This window comes from Ambystoma mexicanum, chromosome 6q (genome assembly GCF_040938575.1).
Source record: "Ambystoma mexicanum isolate Mex_15411 chromosome 6q, UKY_AmexF1_1, whole genome shotgun sequence".
NCBI classification, from domain to species: Eukaryota; Metazoa; Chordata; class Amphibia; order Caudata; family Ambystomatidae; genus Ambystoma; species Ambystoma mexicanum.
This window is the reverse complement of record NC_090937.1, coordinates 481,196,570-481,217,681: the sequence shown is the minus strand read 5'-3', so window position 1 is coordinate 481,217,681 and position 21,112 is coordinate 481,196,570. Positions and strand designations below refer to the sequence as shown.

The following is a 21,112-nucleotide window of genomic DNA, read 5'->3' as shown; positions in this document are numbered from 1 at the left end:
ATAGTACACATTTGCTATTAGAGTTCATTAGCATCGTGACAAAGGACACATAGCGTGAGTGACTGGAGAGGATTAAAGAATAAAGTGGAATGTATACAAGAGCAACACACTAGAGCTTTTTGGACACATGGTTTTTCTGAATATTAATTTTTAATTCTGTTGTTAGGTGTGAGTCACAATTGAAACTTTGAGGAACCTTCCCATTACAATACACCTGTTTGATGCTAAGGAGACATTATAGAACACAGCACGATAGTCATGATATTATCAGGTTTCTATGATGCACTGCATGAAGGATTCCTGGCTCTAATAACTGCAATACTATCTGTTATTATTATCCAATGTAATCGTCTCAACTTTTCACCCTCAGAAGGATGAAGGGTTGAGTTGGCCTTGCTGGGACTTGAACTTGAGAAGTTCAGGCCTGTTTCCATTTCAGATGCAAGTGCCTAACATGTGAACTATCTTTGAGAGGCTGAGCATAGTGCTGTAATGTGCAATATTGTCTGTGAGGTTCTACAAGTGTCTCATTTTAAACATTCTGAACCATTTGTGGCAAAATACAGCCTACTGAATTTGGGAAAAAGCAGTGAAACATGCCTACCCAAGACTTCATCCTGCTAAAGTGGTTCCCAGCGCAGCATGTTTGAGCATATTTAGAACATTGACAAAGTCCTGAATGCTCTTTTTGCATCATGGTCTAAGTTGCAAGGACTATGATATTTCTCAAAGACGATAACACTATAGTGCTCCATCCTACTGTTTTCCACTTGTTAATAAAAGGGTTGCAACAGTGTTTAGCGAGGACCCGAGCAAAACATTTGGTGAGACCCCCTTGATATATAGGTGGTGTGAACACTCTCCCCTTGAGTTTGTGCAGAGGGATTAGATATATTGGTGATGCCCTCTAGATCTAGCCGGGCTGAGCTAAATACTTGCTGTTGGTCAATTGCACTTACCATGAAAACAATTTGGTGGGTAAATCTGGAGACTGAACACACTGAAAATCTCTCAAACGATCATATCATGATCACACAGAATATGTCATCTTTCTCCAGTACCTAGGGTCATGAGCTCACTGTCTAGTCACTCTTTGCACATTGCTGATAATGTGAGCTTGAGTATGACATTTGCATCCCAATATCCCCTGCCAAAAACATCCTTATTGCATGTGTGTGTTGGCTTTCTCCAATGTGCTATATTCACAAAGGTACAAATGAAGAGTATGCTTGCCTACATAGGCCAAGCAGACTTTTATGCCCTGGATCCAGAACTTTTTATTTAGAGTCAACTTGTTTTATACTTCTGAGGCCAATCATTATGTGCAAAAATACTCCACATGTTGATGCCACTGTGGCCTAGAGTTTCCCATATCCAGGTACAACAGTTGTTGTTATATCATTTCTGCCTCCTCCTGCTTCTAATCACTGTCAAAATATGTATTATTACTACCAAATGTAATAGTACTTAATTGATCAACCTCAGAAGTCTGAATGACTGATTCATTCAGCCGTGCTGAAATATGGCCTTTGGGAGCACAGGCTGCCACATTTCAGAGCTTAATAGAAACATTAATTAGGATACGTAGCCACCTCTCCATTCCCTTCCCGTCCTTAAAAATAAACCACTACTATTATCACATTTATGGCATGTTCTAATAAGATCCAGTGCATTATCAAATGCTTTGATAGCCACATTAAAGGAGAACTTGCTGATGGGCGGCTTGTGTTACACAACTCCTTTAGTGTTGCATCATTGTCATTTTAAAAGGGATTTAATTTTGCAATGGCTGGAGTTGATAGTGCATGGGACGTATTTCAAAGGTAACACTTTCCCTGCCCTTTGTTTGTATGTCTACATCCTAATTCCCATGGGAAATCATTGAAGTACAGCAGTAAAAGGCTTACATAGGTTTACTAGTATTACAGCTTGGGTTACCGCCATGTGGGAAACGTTTGCTCCTCATACACTTATTTCTGATGTTTTATGAGAAAGCTCACATTTATGATAGTCGATGCGAAGCATCATAGTGGACATCTGAGATATAGTGACAATATTCTTATGGCTTAGTCTAGGGTGAAGAGTTACTATGATATTTCCCTGATAACCTAAACTCTATTGTAACTCCCTCAGATTCACTGCATCAACACTATGGTGGTCATTCCGAGTTTGGAGGTAGCCATGGTGGCATTAGCACCATGGCTGCCTCCAAACTCGGGTCGGGGTCTCTGGTGTCAGAATGGGGGCTTACCGGGACATTTCGACATACGCGGACCTGGTAAGTCCCCATTTCGAAAACCATTCCCCATTCCCATTTGAGCCCCCACAGGGCTCAATGGGAATGGGGAAGGAGGGCCCGTTATTAGCTCCATGGTCCCTTAACGGGTCCCGCTAAGGCCGGCTGGTAAAACCAGCTGGCCCTGGTGGGACCTGCTAACGGACCTCATAATAAGGCGGTAGGGGGTTAACGGCATCGGCATCCTTACCGGTGCCGTTAACCCCCTACCGCCAGGGTCGGAATGACCCCCTATATTATCAACTATGCCAAGTATGTTAACAACCAGGTTCACAGTATAATATACCACAGAACAACAGATTGCATTATGCTCTTGTTGACCATTCTCCTCAATAGCTGTATCTCTCGCCTAATTAGTAAGAGTGAAAAGTGACACCGATACTCAAAAAGAATTAAACCCTATACACTGCAAATATGCAAATGCGACTTGGATCATAGGGTTAGAGTAAGGAGGTCATGAAAGAAGCTACCAATAGGTATTCTGATTGTGATCTCTTGGAGCCTTGATGCAACCAATCAAGCTGCACATATGCCTTTTTGTCACTGCCTTTAACACAGCTCTCCATATTTCAAACACATATGCACAAGATACTGGTCCAGATTGCAACACAATTCTGTCTTGAGCAGCAATTGCTTACAGCGTCCTTCCATCCATACACAAAGGTCTGTAACCACAAGGGCATTCTAATCAAAGGTCATTCACTGCATAAACACGGAAAGGATAATTCTTTGATCAGCAATAAAGTATGTTCATTTAGACTTTTGAACTACACCAGGTGTAATCATATGATTACAGGCCACACTTTCAGCTGCCATCACTTGACCAAAGTGTTCCATTTTAAACATCTAATAGTATGCAGTACAGAGTGTGTGGTATATGTCCTAACATACCTATTTAGGTTCCTGTATATCAGCAAGAGGACCGAGAGACATGTATCTAGGCTTATCGTACATAGACGTATAATTAAACAATGATCAGATCAGGAAATAAATGAAATTTCAAAGCACTGAACACATGCACAGAGCTCCTTGTGTAAGTGACCAAGAGAAACTCCTGCCAAACCTTGAGTCGTTTTGGAAACATATTGTCCATACCTTAAACCTCTGGAAACTTAATGAGGACACATGTGGTTAATCATCGCTTCTTCAACTTTCTGCATCATTAACACATGCATTCCCACTTAATATCTTTTCTGTATACCTGCCTTTCCTGTGCTTCCTTTCCATATGTGAATTTCTTTTTAATTCTTCATAATAGCAACTTCAGTAGATCGTTACCTTGCATTCTTGGGCAGTGAGCTCATTGGTGTCATTTTCATGAAACCATTGATCTAGTGATGTAATGATTGGAAAGATTACTGAGCAACACGTGAGTTTTGATCAGATTAATCAATTGCATTAATGTCAAAATGTAATGTCTACTCTGGGACTACCCAGGGAGCCTTTATAGTATGGAAGACAATAATCCACAAAGTAGCCTGTGGTGCTCCAGGTGGGCATAGATCGACCCAATGATCTGAGTATGAATTTGAATATGTACTTGGAAAATTGATTATGAGCAAACCCCACCATAAACTGCATGCCACATGACAAACATGGGGTGTAGAAGGATGCTTGTTACTGGAATGGCATTATGTTTAGCTGAGCGCTGTCCAGAAATGAACTGTGCCATCTCTGCTCTGCATCCATTAACTGTGCGTCTTTCATATAGCACTGCAGGAATTTCAAATAGTATCAAGCTCCAAATTTACTAATTTACAAAATGGCTTTAGCTCCTTTTTAACTTCATTCTTAGTTGTTTCATGTGTCCTCAGATGTTTCTCAGGGGTGCTCTGTTATTTTTTCTAAATTCAGAAAGAAGAGCTACCTCTCAGGATATCCAGTTGATGGAGAGGGTACCCCGATTATTAGCTTCATGCAACCTAGAGGTATCATGCTGCCAGACACACACTCTGTGTCCTTGCTTCTGAGTTTTGCACATGTTTGAAGATGCATAAACACTATCAACTCTCTTGTCTGGTCCATATGTAGCTATCATGACTCCCTTTCTGCATTATCTCATTGTTCTCAATCACACTGCGACTCACTTTAGATTACTGATTTCTAAATGACTAGCTCTATGTTGCACTTACATCGTGTAACTGCATACAGTTTGGATTGCGAAACTCAATTAACAGCTAACTTTCACATAACAAGGTCATGTGTCGTTTAGATAACCACCGTTTATTTTAATAAGCTGCTTGCCATCAACACGTCCTGTAAACATGTAAAACCACTCATTACAGATCTAAAATGGAAAATGGAAATGTTTCTAGGTTGGTGAATGCCCTATTTCAGTCAGGAGCTCATCCGTGTGCAGCCACATGAATTTAAAGATCTAATTGGCTTCTTACTTAGATACGCATAAAAAATAAGTGCCTCTTTAATAGGGCTTTCTCCAAAGGGCCTGGTCCTGCTAGTTGTTTAGGCTGTTGACTGGTCAGTGTATTAAAGGCTTCTGCCATCCAAATTCTGGAACAAAACGTACTCGTTTTTAATTTAGATGGAAATGCATTAAACAAATAGCAATGTATCCCAAGGCCTTTAGTTAACATTGATGACAAGGGAGTATTTACACAGACAATACCCTTCATTATCATATATTAGCACGAGTCCTAGATTCATATGTGAAATACTGTTCGTGTTGCCTGCAGCTGTAGTTGCTCTAAATAGAAGTTGTACGTATTATGCTTCCTTTTCTGACTCAAATGAGGAGCGATTTTTAAATCTAATATATGAGTAGTGTGGTCAAGTCCTGTTTATATTTCCAGAATCATCTCAGTGAATATTTAAGGAGGCAACGCAGAATGATGAAATATGCCTGTGTTAAGAATGCCTGAGACACACAATTGTAAAACGATGTTTCGATGATAGATGGTCGCAAACAAATCACAAGCACGTGTCTACAAGAGAATGGGCCTCATTACGACCCAGGCGGTAAGTTACCGCCTGGGCCGTGACTTTACCACCATGGCATAAACTACGTTTACGCCATGGTGGTTGGCGGACTTACCGCCCCATTCCGACCTTGGCGGGCGGTAAGTCCCCAATCCCCATTTACCCTTCCCCATTCCCATTTTTGCCCCATAGGGCATAATGGGAGTGGGGAAGGCGTTAATTACGCCACCGTAAATTACGGTGGCGTAATTAACTCCATGGTCCCTTAGCGCCATGGATTTTAACACCTGCTAAAAGCAGGTGTTAAGTCCGCCATGGCGCTAAGGGACCTCGTACTCAGGCGGTAAGGGTCGGCGCTGTTAACGCCGCCGTAAAACCCTTACCGCCTGAGTCGTAATGAGGCCCAATGTTTTAAAGTGATACCTTGAACACACGCATGATTTGCGAAACAGCTTGTTAAGTGGTAGCATCTGTGTCGTGTTGTGGCACTCTGAGGACTGGGTGGAAGGAGTGGGGCGTAAGTGGAGCAGGGGACTACTAGCGCGCTTCTTACCTTCGGTTGAGGCAGCAGTAGGTGATGGGATGGAAGGAGTGGGGCGGAAGTGGAGCAGGGGACTACTAGCGCGCGTCTTACCTTCTCTTGAGGCAGCAGTAGGTGATGGGATGGAAGGAGTGGGGCGGAAGTGGAGCAGGGGACTACTAGCGCGCTTCTGACCTTCTGTTGAGGCAGCAGTAGGTGATGGGTGGAAGGAGTGGGGCGGAAGTGGAGCAGGGGACTACTAGCGCGCTTCTTACCTTCTGTTGAGGCAGCAGTAGATGATGGGGTTGTACATGGTGGAGCTCATGGCCAGCCAAAAACTGGCCAGGTAGATCTGCTGGATGTACTTCCATCGGTTCACCTGTTTGTTCAAGGCACTTACTATGAAGTAGACGTGGTAAGGAAGCCAGCATATGGCAAACGTCACTACGACAACAATCATCATCTTTACCACCTGCAAGGAAGAGAATGTGTTATACATGCTAGTAACATGGCATCTGTACACAGTAACTCTGATATAGTTCATATTGGCCTACAGAAAAACACATATTATTCATGACAATGTGTGCTTGCATTGCACAATTCTGTTTTCCATCAGAACGTCTTCAATACCCGTACAGTTTATGTTAGTGCCACTAGCCATATACTCCGGTGTCACTCTTTTATTGCCACTGCACAAATACCAACTACAAAAATGCCTCGTTTTTTTTTCTTCGATTTCCGGAAGCAATTATACATGAGGGGATGGTAAGGGGAAATAATTTTGGACGGGAGTATGAGGGGCTGCAGGGGTCTCCCCCACATATAATTGCTGGAATCGAAAAAAAATATGTAGTCAGTATTTTCTTCTCTCAGTATTCACATAATCCTATAATATTGGCACATGGTATGAGGGATGCTGAAAAGTATTACTTCTGAATACATATAATATGGATGAGCTGCTACAGGTATACCTAAAGCCGGCATGCAGATGCGTTTTCTCATGACGGTGCAGCTGAGCAGCCTGAGGCATCAACTCCGGCAGCATTGGGTTAGGGACGGAGAAATCAAGAGCCAATCAGCAGGCAAAATAAAGATACAACAACAACGTGGCTCAATCAAAATATTCAAAAAGGAAACATACATTTTACTCCTCGGAATGTGTATTAAAACATGGAGCTTCTGAAAAAAAGTAGATTTATTTATTTATTTATATCCACCAGTAGCTCTCGAGCTTTGGGGCGCAGAGACAAGAACACAAAGACAAATAGTAAGACAATAAGGCACGTAGCAAGAGACATTAGAGCTGCATAGGTAGGTGGGCAGATTGTAGTATATGTATTACTTGAAGATGTGGGTTTTCAGTTGTTTGCGAAAGCTTTGGTAATTGGCTTCCATTCTTAACTGGCCAGGGAGGTTGTTCCGAAGGTCTGCTGCGGTTATAGGGAGGGATTTACCTGCCCCGTTTGTGAGTCTGAAAGGAGCTACCACAATCAGACCTTGTTCGGCTGATCTTAGCTCTCTCGTAGGTTTGTAAGGAATGATTTTAGTTTTCAGGTATGCAGGGGCTTTGCCAAAAATACATCTATGCGTGAGCGTGAGGGATTTAAATTGGACTCTCTCTTCAATTTTTAGCCAGTGAAGTTCCTTCCTGGCTTCGCTGATGTGCTGATTCCTGTTTTTTTGCTTAATGATTCTCACTGCATTGTTTTGCAGAACTTGGTAGCTGTGGTAGCAGTTTTTATTAGATCCTAGAATTAGGGCATTGCCATAGTCTAGGCGAGTTAAGATGGTAGCTCTTGCGACCGTGGCGCTATTTTCCTCAGATAAGTAGGGTCTTACGGCTTTTAGTAGGTGCAGGTGGTATGAGCACGTTTTTTTAACGTAAAGGGTTTGGGCATCTGATCCCAGGGATGCTTCTAGCATCATCCCCAAGGTTTTAACCTTGTTTAGGACCTTAATTTGGGTAGTTTTGCTGGTGAAGGTGTTGTATGCAGGATGGAGCTTAGACAAGATTGCATCCAAAGACCATAAACTCTGTTTTGTTGCCGTTTAAGCACTTCCAATTTTGGTCCATCCATTGCTCTACCACGTTATAAACTAGGCTTAGCTTTTTGTTGTCCTTTTGATGGTCTCCACTCAATTACCAGCTGAGTGTCGTCAGCGTAATTGGTAAAGAAGCTGTTGATGTTGTCGAGGACTATGCAGAGAAAAAGGTATAGGTTAAACAGGAGTGGGGACATGCTGGCACCCTGTGGGACTCCACAAGTGATTTCTTTTTCTATTGAGAATAGGTTTCCTCAATGAACTCTTGATGTTCTGTTTTGTAGGAAAGACATGATCCAGTTTATTGCTTCATCTGAGCAGTTTGCTGTTTTTTTAGGCGCTGTCTTGAGAAGGTTGTGATCTAATAGGCCGAAAGCAGCACTCAGGTCCAAGAGAATGAGCAAGCCGGCTTTCCCCTGATCAATGATGTTGAGCATCTTAGTCTGTAGATCCATCATAGCTGTTTCTGTGCTATGCGCTGGTCGAAATCCAGACTGTTGGTGGTGGAGGAGGTCTGAGCTTTCTACGTGTTATTGGAGCTGTGTGGTGGCAATCTTGTCCATTATTTTAAGTATAAAGTTGCAATTGGTTATGGGCCTTAGGTTGTTTGGGTCCCTTTGGTCTAGATTTGTTTTTTTAACAAGGGGGGTGACTGTTACCCTTTTTATACTTTTAGGCACGATTTGATCGCGGAAAGATGAGTTTATCACTTTGGTTAAGACTGGTGCAAAGATGTCACGGTGCTCTTAGATGATGCTGGCCGGGTGTAGGTTTTCGGCGCAAGTGGTGGGTTTCATGGATGCCAGGGCTTTTATCATGTTGTTGGCAGTAATGGGCTTGAACCTAAATAGGGTCGCTTGGTGAGTAAGTTCCTCTGGTAAATCTTGAGTCGGTGACTTGGTAGCCGCTTGGGATTTGGCTATAATATTCCTGGCCTTATCAATTTTGTTAAAAAATGCTATCGGAGTTGCGTCACATTCTTCTTGGGTGGGGGAGAATGTGGGGGTGATGCCTTTTGGTTTATCAATAGATTTCAATGGCCCTCATTACAACCCTGGCGTTAACCAATGGCGCTATTAGTGCCATGGTTAACGCCGGTAACTTAACGATTCCGCCATGGTGAAATGGGGAATTACCACCCCATTCCAAGGTTGGCGGGCGGTAATTCCCCATTTACCATTGGCCCTTCCCCATTCACATTTTTGCCCCATAGGGCTCAATGGGAAAGGGGAAGGCGGTATTTACGGTACCGCAAATTGCGGTACCATAATTACCTTCAAGGTCCCTTTGCGGGTCCCTACCTTAACGGCTGGTCCAGACCAGCCGTTAAGGTCAGGAGCCGCAAAGGGACCTCGTAGTAAGGCGTTAAGGGGTTAACGGTGCCGCAACCTTTTACGGCGCCGTTAACCCCTTAACGCCTGGGTTGTAATGACCCCCAATATATTGAAGAGTTTGCTGGTGGAGTTGGCTGCCTCTGAGATCTGTTTGTCATAGTAGTTCTTTTTTGCCTCAATTATCATTTCTTTATAGGTTTTCTCACTGATTTTCCAAAGTGTTTTCTTGTCCGGTGTGGGTTCTTTTTTCCACTCATTTCCCCTTTTTCTTTTGGGTTTTTTCTGTTCAAGGAGTTCCTCTTTGAACCACTCTTGTTTTTTGTCCTTAGGCCTAGAGGTTTTGGTTAGGAGTGGAGCTTCTAGGCCCACTAGGGCCTGTAGGTGGCTAAGTAAGTTTGATAGGATGGCCTTGCATGTGTCTTCATTATTTTCCTGTGTTTCAAATGTGTCTAGACATTGCATCAGATGCTCTTTGCTGATGTTTTTATAACTCCGCAGGGATTTTCTAACAGGGTGGTTGGGAGGTTTGGGTTTTTGAGTGGGGGGTAGATATGGAAGGTCACACTGTAGTGGTCCGACCATATTCATGCGTCAGTTTTATAGTCTTGGGATAGGAGGTTCTTGGTAACAACCCAATCTAGTAGATGACCATTGTCCATGGTGGGATCGGTGTTCATCACTTGATAGTCTATGTTATTCAAGAATTTCTCCAGTTTAATGGCCTCTTTGTCTTTGGGGTCTCCCAGCCACCGATTGAGATCTCCTAGGAGTAGAGTGGGGTGTTGGGTCCTTTAATCATGTTGAGTTGGTGTGTTATTTCTTCATTAAAGTTGGAAATGGAGGTAGGTGGTCTGTAGGTGGTCTGTAAACAACAATTAAGTTGAGACTACTATTATTGGTTTGGAGGTGTTTAAGGTGGAGGATTTCAGTACCATCGCATTGTATTTTAGTCGGGAACATTTGAATGGTGTCTTTGGCAATAACTGCCACACCACCCTCTTGTGCTGATTCTCTGTTGGTGTAGTATATGGTGTAGCCCTCGGGGACCGCTAGGTCGCAGGTGGGGCCGACAGGCTCTTTTAGCCAGGTCTCAGTGATACACATGATATCGATATTTTCCACAGATATCTTATCATGAACGCTAAAAGCGTGTTTGTTGAGGGAGCATTGAGAAGACAGATCTTTAGATCTGGGGGAGGTTGGGAGGGCACTTTCTTATTGATGAAGGTCTGTGATGTTCTTTTTTCATGTCTCTTAATTGCCAGCGATTCTGTGGCAGTAATTTTTGTGTCAGGACTAATTCTTTCGAGGATTGAGTGACAGGCAGCTTTGGTGAGCTTTGTGTTTTGGTAGTTGCGCAATATGGTAGCAGCTGTATCAAAGGATAGTTGCCCTATGGTTGTTTTTAATTAGCTGTGGTTCCTGGGCAGCGTGTTGTGCACCGGACGCAGTGGACGGCGAGGACCGGCGGAAGACCGGCTTGGCCCAGAAGCGCCGGCGCTGAAGCGCCTGACGTTCCTTTAAGAGGGATGTTGGTGCTTCTGGGAGTTGAAGTCCCAATATGTCTTTCAGCCAATGGCAGAGGCTGAAACAGCCTTCTACTCACGTGAGCTGTATTAAAGAGTAGTTTAACACGTGCATGAGCAACTGTACATCTCGGAGCTAGAGTCAGCAGAGCAGGGACTCACAGGTGAGTTGTGTGGGAGCGTCTATTAGCTACCAGTGTTTGAACTGATTTTAGCACTTAGAGGCTTGCACAGAAGGTTTTCTTCAAAACAGGTCAAAGTGTCAGCAAAAGCTATCAGCTAGGCACCGCCGTTCCTGTTAGAGTTGCAGTTTCTGTGGCTACAGGTAAAGCAATTGTTACAGAGAGGTCATTAGTGAAAAACACATGCACATCTGGCATTCTGTTCATTATTTATGACTCCTTGGGAGCTTTAGTGCATATCAAAAATGTAATCCAAAACTGGCAGAGGTGGCACAGTTTATGAGATGTAGCACTGAGATATTGGACCTCATTACCTGTTTGGCGATGCTAACGGTGCTAATATTACTACCATCGATTACTGTTTCCAATATCTGTAATTTCCCTATTTCCTCAGGATTACCGGTCTAGGTTATTAGGGTATTTCTTCCATGAGTTACCCTCCATGTCAATAATCAGACAGAGTGGCAAAAATAGCAGCTTTGGGAAATAACCCCTGGTCCCCATTTTCACCTCACTTGCAGTGAAGCCAAATGTGCTTACCTTTATCTGAAGAACAGTAAATGTGGCCAACCCTTTACAGTGGGGTAGAATTCCCACCCATAGGCTATAATGTGGCAATGTTAAGCTAAGGCAGCCATTCAAACAGGAAAAAATACTGCCCAGATAAGCTCCTTAGTTTGTGAACCTTCTCAAACATGCTAGTTAGCGTGAGAAAACATTATGCAGTGGTGGGCCAGGGGCTGAGGAACTGCAGAATTGGTGGGAAATGAATTGATGGAACTAAGCTTTCAAGCATGGACCTTACACTGCAGAAACATGAAGCTAAACCAATGTTACAACACTGCTACTGCAATCCGTCTGGCTCCTGTGAGGGCAGGGCACTGATTCTCTTCATTCTAGGGCTGTTATTCTCCAGCCCCCAGGGCCTGGCAGTTGTTACACATGTTCACAGGAATGAAGTGACACATCCAACAACTCTGTTCATATGGATAAATGCAGCCACCAAGAGCTGCACTCTATTCCCTTTGGCAAATCTGCTGGCGGGGACTCGCTTTGACAAAATCCTGAGCACATATTTTCTTTTTTTCCACAGAAGGAGCTGCACAGTGAGCTTGCCACAAACCAGTCAGTGTGTAAATTATTTGCATGAGTGCGATAGCTGCTGGAGAAGCCACCCGTTCAGGCACATGATACTGTGTTAGCCATCGAGAGAAGGGTTTCCATTTGCTCACTTCCGACTCAAGACTGGTCCTGATCCATTTACAGAAGCACTCTGGCTGCAGGCAGCAAGTGGGGTGGCAGTGGGGGTCAGGGGGGCGCAGTAGAGGAGGAGGGCAGCACCCTGCTAGCAGCAGACATGAAGTCCCATTTCACAGAACACCCCAGATGGCTAAATGATCAAGTGCCAGGGTTCTGTCCAGCAAGCACACAGTCCAGGTCAGAGCATGCACGTGGCACTTTCATCTGCTCCTCACCCTTTTAAAAGCAGTTTGGCAAAGACACTATGTTGTGTGGATGTATCGAGACACACAACGTCTGTCATCATGATCATTGTTAAAAATGTCAATATCTACTTTTGGAGGTTTGGGGGAATTAGCTTCTGATACATCTGGGGAAAGTGGTACCCAACTCTTATAGATAAATGTGAATTCTGACAGTGTTCACTTGCTGCTGAAAGTAGATGGCTGTAAACTCAACACTCACCTGCCCTTTCACGACCTGACAAAGCAAGAAGAGTTATGTCCCTTCACATGAATTCTAACAAGCCCTTCATCCAAACATCAGAACTTTTCTTGGAAGATACGGATGTAGAATAAATACCGAATACCTATCTATGGCTGAGGTGATAAATGCCACATCAATGCCAAAATAAAACTGTATGTGTGCCAAAACAAGACAAACAAAACGATCTCTCTCTAGATATATTACACATCAATAGTAATTCTTATCTCTGCAATTATGGCTTTCCCAAAATGTGCCTTTAGGGGGACCAGACATCTTTGAATCTTGTAGGTGGCATAGTAGACAACTAGACAGCACTGGAAAGATACCATTCTTAGATATGGATGCAGACAAAAGGCACTTGTAACAAGTGGAGGTCCCCACAACAATGAGCTGAGTACTTTCAAATACCAACATCTCACCTGTACCAAAGAAGGCTGTACAGAATGATACAGATGGAGAGCCAGAAGAAGCAAAGTGGCCTTGAAAAGAAGTATGAACATGAGTCAGCCTTTAGTGTCCAAATAATATATATGTGTCTCTTTCTTTCTCTCGCTGTCTGTTCCTCTGTGTCTCTCTGTGCCTTTATCTCTCTCCCTCTCTCTCTCTCTCTCTCTCTCTCTCTTTTGAGGTCCTCTCTGGGTGCATCCAAGTGTCAATCAAAAAGAACATATGATTACGATCTGGCCTCACTCCTTTGCCAGATCCTTCCCAGAATGCCAAAAACAGTCATTGCCTGTCCAGTTTTTACTTTCTCCATTCAATGCAATTGTGGAGGTTGTCTCAGCCACAAGATCCAGTCCATGCACAGACCAATCCATGTGCTGTATTAACACTCTCCTTCCTTAAAGTCGCACCACCATCTGATACACGTCCAAGTTATTTTCCATCGTCACAGCTTCGTCAGCACCCCTGCACCTTCATTCAGTGCCCAGGCAGTACAGGTGGATGATGTCATCTCAGAATGTTGAAACACATTGTATATTGTTCAGGGAGTCTTGCAGGTAGTCTTGCATTTCTTCAAAGGTGATATTAACGCTCAATCTTCTTGCCTGTATATGTGATATTGCATATGAGACTTGTTGAACATTTTTGTGTAATGCTGTTCAGATTTTTTATTACCTTCAACTTTCCTATGCTTGCATCTATGCAGGTGAGATGAGAGCCAGTACCCTAACATAGCATTTTTCTAGTTTGCCCAACTTTTCTCAATTTGTATTTCCATGGTAAGTACACAGAAGTACGTCTATCAGAGATCTGGCCCTCTAGGCTCCTCCAACTTCGCTTTCCGCTGGATAACATGTCTCTCTACTCGGCAAGTCTGACTGCTGTACTTGCCAAGCCATTGGGAAAATGGAATGTCACCTGAAAGTTTGGAATTGGTAAAACAAAACGCCCTGATCCAAGCATTGAATTTAACACTGTTCATTTTTATGGAACTGTTCCATTGCGCACATTTCAATATTCATCTGTGGATGTATTGCTAGTGCGTTTGAGTTATCAACATGGAACAACACCTTCTGCAGGACTGTGCATATCTGAGCTTTTTTCTGAAAGGCATTACATATATGTACAGTCTGTTTGCTTTTCATTGATGCACTGTCTCTCTTTATGTAACTCTTTATTTAACTTCGTATGCACTCCCATTATCAAGTTAAAACGCTGGTTTCTTGATGTTTGACATTCTTTAATGGATGACGACATTCCTGGTGTGACTACTGTAGTGATTTTATCTGGCCCTCGAGCTGTCTGTCAACCATTGAACAATTTTGCTGTGCACGTGTTGTGTAGACCCTCAAAATTGACATTTTTACCAGAGTATTCCATAACATTTGTCTTGGAATCGCTACTTCTTTCACTTTTGCCACAGACTTAGTGGGTTTAGTCTTGGGGGTGTTTTTGCACTGTGTGGCCATTTTGAATGTGGTGCTGCCTTAGTAATTAACTCTCTCTCACAATCTTAAGGGTCCAATTCCACCAATGCTCTGCATCTAGACAGAACCTCCCCATGTGTACATTCCTTAGCACAATAGATAAACCTTAGGGAATAGCCTATCCACACTCCTGCAACCACAAATAGGTGTCACATGTCCCACCCTGACAGAATAAAACATTTTTTATGCTCCAATATGGCCAAATTGTGATCTCGACATGATTACCTGCGAATGAATACCTCTCCTCCCCCTCCTTTTGGTTATTTTCCCTGATACAGAGTTTTGGTAAGTATGCTTACTTCTCAGAATCCCAGCAAAGCAAAAGGATTAGAAAACCACGAAGCAACAATCATAACAGAATTAACATCACCATCTCTTGAGAGGTCCAGTTGTGCTTTGGGTTGACAGTGTGTCAGGTGCATCCAGGCTGAAACAGCTCTGCATTATAATGCAGCCGTAATAGTGAGTAGCACTTTCCGGGGACTCGTCCAGTCAACATCCTGCCAATTCTTCTTCATGCAGGTCCATATTAAGAACCTGTCTCCAGGATGGACTCTTTGGCAAGGTGTGGCTGCTCCTCTTGGAAAGGCCTCCTGAAGTGGCTGGTAAATACAACCCACAGTTTTCACAACATGTTGACAATAGTTAAGCACTGCAACATCCATTAACTACACCGTGACCCTATTCAAAGGCACTGGGGGAGTTTCTGACAAGTGCAATGGCATCCGAGTTAGTATTTCCCATAGGCTTAATCACGTATTATTAATAATGCCTCTCATGTCCATTGGGGCCAGTGGTGGCACATCAGGCTACTTCCAACCAGTTGCTACACATATCTTGTAGATCCTATTCTTAAGAATGTTGGGTCGATAGAGTCGCATGTGACATTATGGGAGAGTTTTAAATGTATAATCGAGGGACGTGTATTTCAAAATAAGCCAGAATGCTGAAGCAAATTCGCAGTCAACTTGCAGACACTGAGGCCCACTTACGAAAGGTTACAAACAGCGACTGCTACACAAACACTGACAGAGCAGGTAGAGGTTAAAAAAGGAACTGCAGGTATTGAGAGTTTTAGTGCATAGTGAAGTGGCATTTCTCGTGGGGAAAACAGCAGTGCGGCAGTACGGTGAGGGGCAGCACCCGGGTAGACTTTTGGCAAGCGCTGCAAGATTAGATGGGTCCAAAAAACAGATTTTATCAATAAGGGATGAACAAGGGGTAGAGAGGTTTCCAGCCTCAGAGATAGTTCAGGAATTTTGCAGGCTTTATGGTCAACTGTACCCTTCGCAGGGTTCTCTGTCATTTCATCGTCAGGCATTTCAAAGCCTGCAATTTAAACGTGTTTGACAGTTCATCATATTTATTTTTTGGGGGTGGCTGGCACCCCAATCGCCCCGTACTGCACCTACCTTTACCTATACCCAACCCACCCAACCACTAATCTACCCTTTCCCACCATCCCCACAAAAATGTGATGAACTAGCAAACACGTTTAAACTGCAGGCTTTGAAATGCCTGACGATGAAAGAACGTGGTAACCTTCCCAGATACAGGTTCCCCAAAAAGAGGTGAATAATGACTTAGACCAACTAGCATTACATTGGTGCACAGATGCGGAAAGACAGTGGTTGGGCCGTTCCTTGTCATTAGAAGAAGTGCTGTTAGCTATTAACTCTCCCATCTGGGAAACACCTGGCCTGGATGGTTAAAGAGCTGAATTTTATAAACACTTTCCCGGTAAATTGGCTCCTCAACTACTCCATGTGTACTGCCAAAGTTTGAAGGATGGCCGATTACCAGATTCCATGAGTGAGGCGGCGGTGGAGGTGCTATTAAAACTATACAAAGCTGCAGATGATTGCTCTTCCTATTGACCTATATTCTTTATCAATCTGGAAAACAAGATTCTTGCCAAAATATTGGGATATAGATTGACACCACTGATGCATAGGTTAGTGAAAGCAGATCAATCGGGTTTATACCAGGACGTTCCACCTCATATAGATTACGTAGGATGTTTGCGTTGATGTCAGCGATACAGCAGGATGACTGATTTAATCATGACGGCCCTTCTAGATGCCACTAAGGTGTTTGAGTGGAATGGCCCTTTTTTCAATACTAGGCAGGATCTGAATGGGGGACCAATTTATATATTTAGTCTCGCTGTTGTATACATTGCCCAGCACCAGGGTTAGGGTGAACAATCAGCTTACTTGAGGAGAACCATCTCCGGTTCCGGAAGCACCTCAAAACCTTCCTCGTTGCTTCTGCTTTCTCTCCCCCTCTCCCCTGCTAAATTCCTGACTGAAATTGCACTGAATCAGCAACTGGGCCACTCTCACCGATCCTGGTCCTTGGCCCAGCCACTCGCCCCTTGCACTGCCTCCCTGGCAACCCCTGCACTGCTGGACTGTCTCTGTATCCCTACAGCCCCCCTTCCCAGCACTTGTCTGCACTTACCTTGCACTTGCCACCAGCTGGCGCTTATTATTTTTCGTGTTATTCTACTACCCCTGTACTGCACTTTCCCCTCTCCCTTTCCCCTTGCACTTTTCCCTTCCCCTCTACCCATGCACTTGCGCGATCTGAATGACACCTGGCCTAGTAAAATTGTTGTCTGTCTTCCCTTTGTTCCCCCTCCCTGCCTCGTCGTGCCTTGAAACACCTGTGTGTAGGCGCGTTACAAATGCCATATCATATCATATCATACCCCTTCTATAATGTTGAAAAGGGGCATGCAGCAGGGAGCCCCCTTAACCCCATTGTTATTTATGTTGGCGATAGAGCCGCTAGTTGAGTTGATCAGGGAACGCCACAGAGGAATACACATTTATGCTGAACATATGGTCCTCTTTGTATCTTGACCCGATCATGCGGGATGTACTGGCATTTGGGGACTTCTCTGGGCTAACAATTAATGCTGCGCAATTGGTCCTTTCCCATTAACAGACACTGCTGAATGCGAAGTAGACAGGTGGGGGTTTCAGTAGCATGGAGACTTCACTCGATATTTGGGGATAAATATTGCCTGGGCTCCAGCAGACTTATAAAGTATAACTACCAGAGAGTAATGAAACAGGCTAAACTAACGATGGACAGGTGGATTTCTGTACCACTTAACCTCCATGGGAGGATTTCCTTAGTTAAAATGGTGCTGCTACCACGGTTTCTATATGTGTTCCTTAATGTTCGTATGACGTTACCCAGTGAATATTTTCAAGATCTGTGATACTGCGGTTGATTTCGGCAGGGAAGCAGGCTAGAATTTCGTGGGGGAAGTTGGCTGCGTCATTAAATGAGGGGGGGGGTTGGCGCTACCAGACTTTGAAGCTTATTATGAAGTGGCTCAAGCAGGGTCCCCCCTCTATTGGTACGGGACGAAGTAGATAGAAGACATGTCAAGGTGGAGAGAGCACTGGCCGCACCATTCCTTTTGCAGTCAGTTCTTTTGATGGCACCTGATAAAACATCCAGAGTAAATAATATGGTGGAACTAACCTGCAGGGTGTGGACCCGAATAGAGCAGAAATCCAAAGGTGAGGTCATTTACTCCCCAGAAATAACGGTCATCTATATACCGGGAATCGTATTGACTAGTGAAAAAAATCTATGTTACCTACATGAAGCGAGTGAATGTAACTACTTCCCGAATGGCCAATTTATGACATTGGAAGAGATGCAGAATAGGGGGGAACACACACCCTTGGACATATTTCTTTATTTTAGGTTACAAAACATTCCATAAAACAGGTATACTTGACCTTCCCTAGGTGGTTCCGATACTTGACTATGTATGGCATGTGCCTTAAAGACAAAATGAAAGCAGGTACCTCCTCCCGAGAGAAATGGAAAGCATCACTGTAAAGCATGATATCAGAGCAGACGTTGAGCCATTGCTGTGCAGAGACAAAACATGAGGCGCTCATCGCCAAATTTTAATTGATTCACTTCAAATACTTACACCAGTTCTATTACACACCAGTTTCACTGCATAGATTCTTTCCAGAAGTCTTTGAGAGACAGGCTAGATGCAGCACCACACCAGCTGATTTTTTTACATTTAGCATGGTGTTGTCCGGCATGGCGGGCGGATATCTTGTATTGCAATGATATGGAGACAGGATATAGCAAATTGACGCACCCCCAGGCTAAACCTAGAGACATATGGGGACAATATATTCACTACCTGATTGCCCAAACTGAAACGCTGCAAGAAAGAACCTGACATTTCCTCTAAGAATCTGCAGACTGAAGGACGAAATGCTACATGGGGCTACTCGAAGTGAAAGGGGATTAAATATGGAAATAACAGCTTGATGCTCAGCCACTTTATCCTCATGATATAAATTATAAGGTGGTAATGTATTTCTGACTGTAATGCATAGACATATTGAGATTGGGAAAGATGCTATCTGCTCCACTGTGCTGTTTCTATTTTTCTTTTTGCAGTTAAATGTATGTTAGCACATATGTGCAGTATGTGTTGAAAAATACCAATAAAGCGATACAAAAAAAATAATGTACAACCTTATCTAAACCTATCTCAGGATGAGATGCATGTCATCTGTTTTGTAGATTGAGACCAAACCAGTTAGAAACTCATAAAGTGTTCGGGGCTCGATTGCATGTAGATCGAAAAGACAGAAATTCTAGTGGTTGGCTTCCCAATTCACGTAGCAAGCTTAACCAATCCTATAAATATTTCACCATAGACAGCATCACCATCCAGGATTTCAGCAATGACAAGACCTTGGGTGTCTACCTTGACGCTACCCTCTCCTTATATAGGCAGGTCAATGCATTTGCCTTGCCTGCAGAACACACCTACAAACAAATTAATGCGTGCAGACCCTTCCTGAACGCTGAAATCTCTGTCACCATTGCTAGAGCGCTCATAGGATTGAGGCTGGATTATTTCAATGCCTTATTTGCAGGGACATCTTTGCACAACATTAACACATTTCAGTTCATTCAAAATGATGCATCCAGGGTGGCACTCAACATCCCAAAGTGCAAACATATCTCACCGCAAGAAGAGGCGCACACTGGCTACAGATCCACAAGCTCATCATCTTTAAATCCTTAGCTCTCACGCACAAATGTCTCTCTAACACACCACCAAGGTATCTCTCCCAGAAATTCACCAAAACCTAATCAAACAGACCCACCCACTCCTCTTACTCTCACCAACTTACTATCCCAAATTTCAGGAAAAACAGATCAGGGGGGACCAGCTTCCCGGTCATTGCCTCCAAGAATTGGGACTCTTTACCTTTGTCACTGAGATATGAACAATCCTACTGGGTTTCCTGGAAACACCTTAAGACTTTACTCTTTTCTGCAAACTTACCTCTTGCCCCTCAGGAGGATAGGTCAACAGCAATGTGTTCGCCTTGGAAGCAAGACGACAATAAGCAACACAGGTCCGATCCCCAGTTCTGCGTTTAGAAACCTCTGAGTAGTAAGCATGTTATAAATAACCTATCATCATCATCATCAGCCTATTTGATGTCCAATGTACTTTCCAAATGTGATACATTTTGCTATGTCTCTATGTAACGAGCGCCTTGATGCCCTCGGGTTTAGTGTGCTGAACAAATGCAAATAAAAAATATGTAAAAATGTAGCCAGCGCATATGTTGTTCATGTGCTACACTGGAAGCCATTGAAACTCTGATACATCTTTATATATTCTGTCCTTTGCTCAAGGCTTTTAGATTGAAAATCTTTCTTTGTTTTGTTCATTGTGAACAATCATTAGAAAGGGATGCTTTCTGGTCACGTTGTATGAGTGGTTTTCAAGTGGAACTAAACCTGGCAATTGTTGAATACTGGAAAACCGTGCAATCAATGTTATCTAATTTCTCCACTAAAGTGTCTACTAAGTGATGTTCTGCCTGACTACTGTAAATTATGAATTTAAACATTGTTACAATTATAAGGTAGCTTAGATACAGGTATAACCTTTTCTCATTTTATGATATTGATGAATTATATACATTAACAATGCAGTATGTGTGGAATATGAACTTGTAATGTAATATTTGAATATGCATATATTTCATTTTTATAATGATGCCATTTGGTTTTATTAATGTGTATCTGTTTTTACATTTGTTCTTTGTGGAGCATAAGGTTTATGTAAACCAAACATGCTCCTTAAATCAAAATAAAAAATAAAAACAACTCATCTTTACTAAACAAAGCTTACACTCACACCCACTGCACTACATATATTTAACCATCAAACATTTGATTCATTGTCAATACACTAACATTTGTCACCAAAAGACATCTTCACACTCTCCACACACACCCGTTTCACTATAGCAAATTCAAACCTTGCTTTTGGTCATGTGGATAGTGATTTCAGTATTTTAGGTTTATGTCTGAATGCACATGTCTGCCAATGGTATCTGCCAAGAAAAAAAGGAGTGAAGCCTTACATTTCAGGTTCAACTAAACTTTCCCAATCTTGTCTACAACATATTGCATGTTTCTCTGTTTTGTTGCAAGGCTGTGCTTCATTTGAGAGCAGTATCGATATTCATCAATCTGTCCTGAAGATTGCTGTAAACCCTCAACTCCATTTCGTATCATTTGCCCACCACTTAA

The 21,112-nt window shown here is 43.1% G+C and overlaps 1 protein-coding gene across 1 annotated transcript in view; it reads right to left on the bottom strand.

Moving 5' to 3' along the window:
• Positions 1–21,112, bottom strand: part of TACR3 (tachykinin receptor 3) — a 1,544,685-nt gene that overhangs the window by 216,545 nt on the left and 1,307,028 nt on the right. Inside the window, exon 4 of the mRNA XM_069630967.1 lies at positions 6,029–6,225. Within this exon, the coding sequence (XP_069487068.1) occupies positions 6,029–6,225 (197 nt within the window). The remainder of the gene's footprint in view (positions 1–6,028; positions 6,226–21,112) is intronic.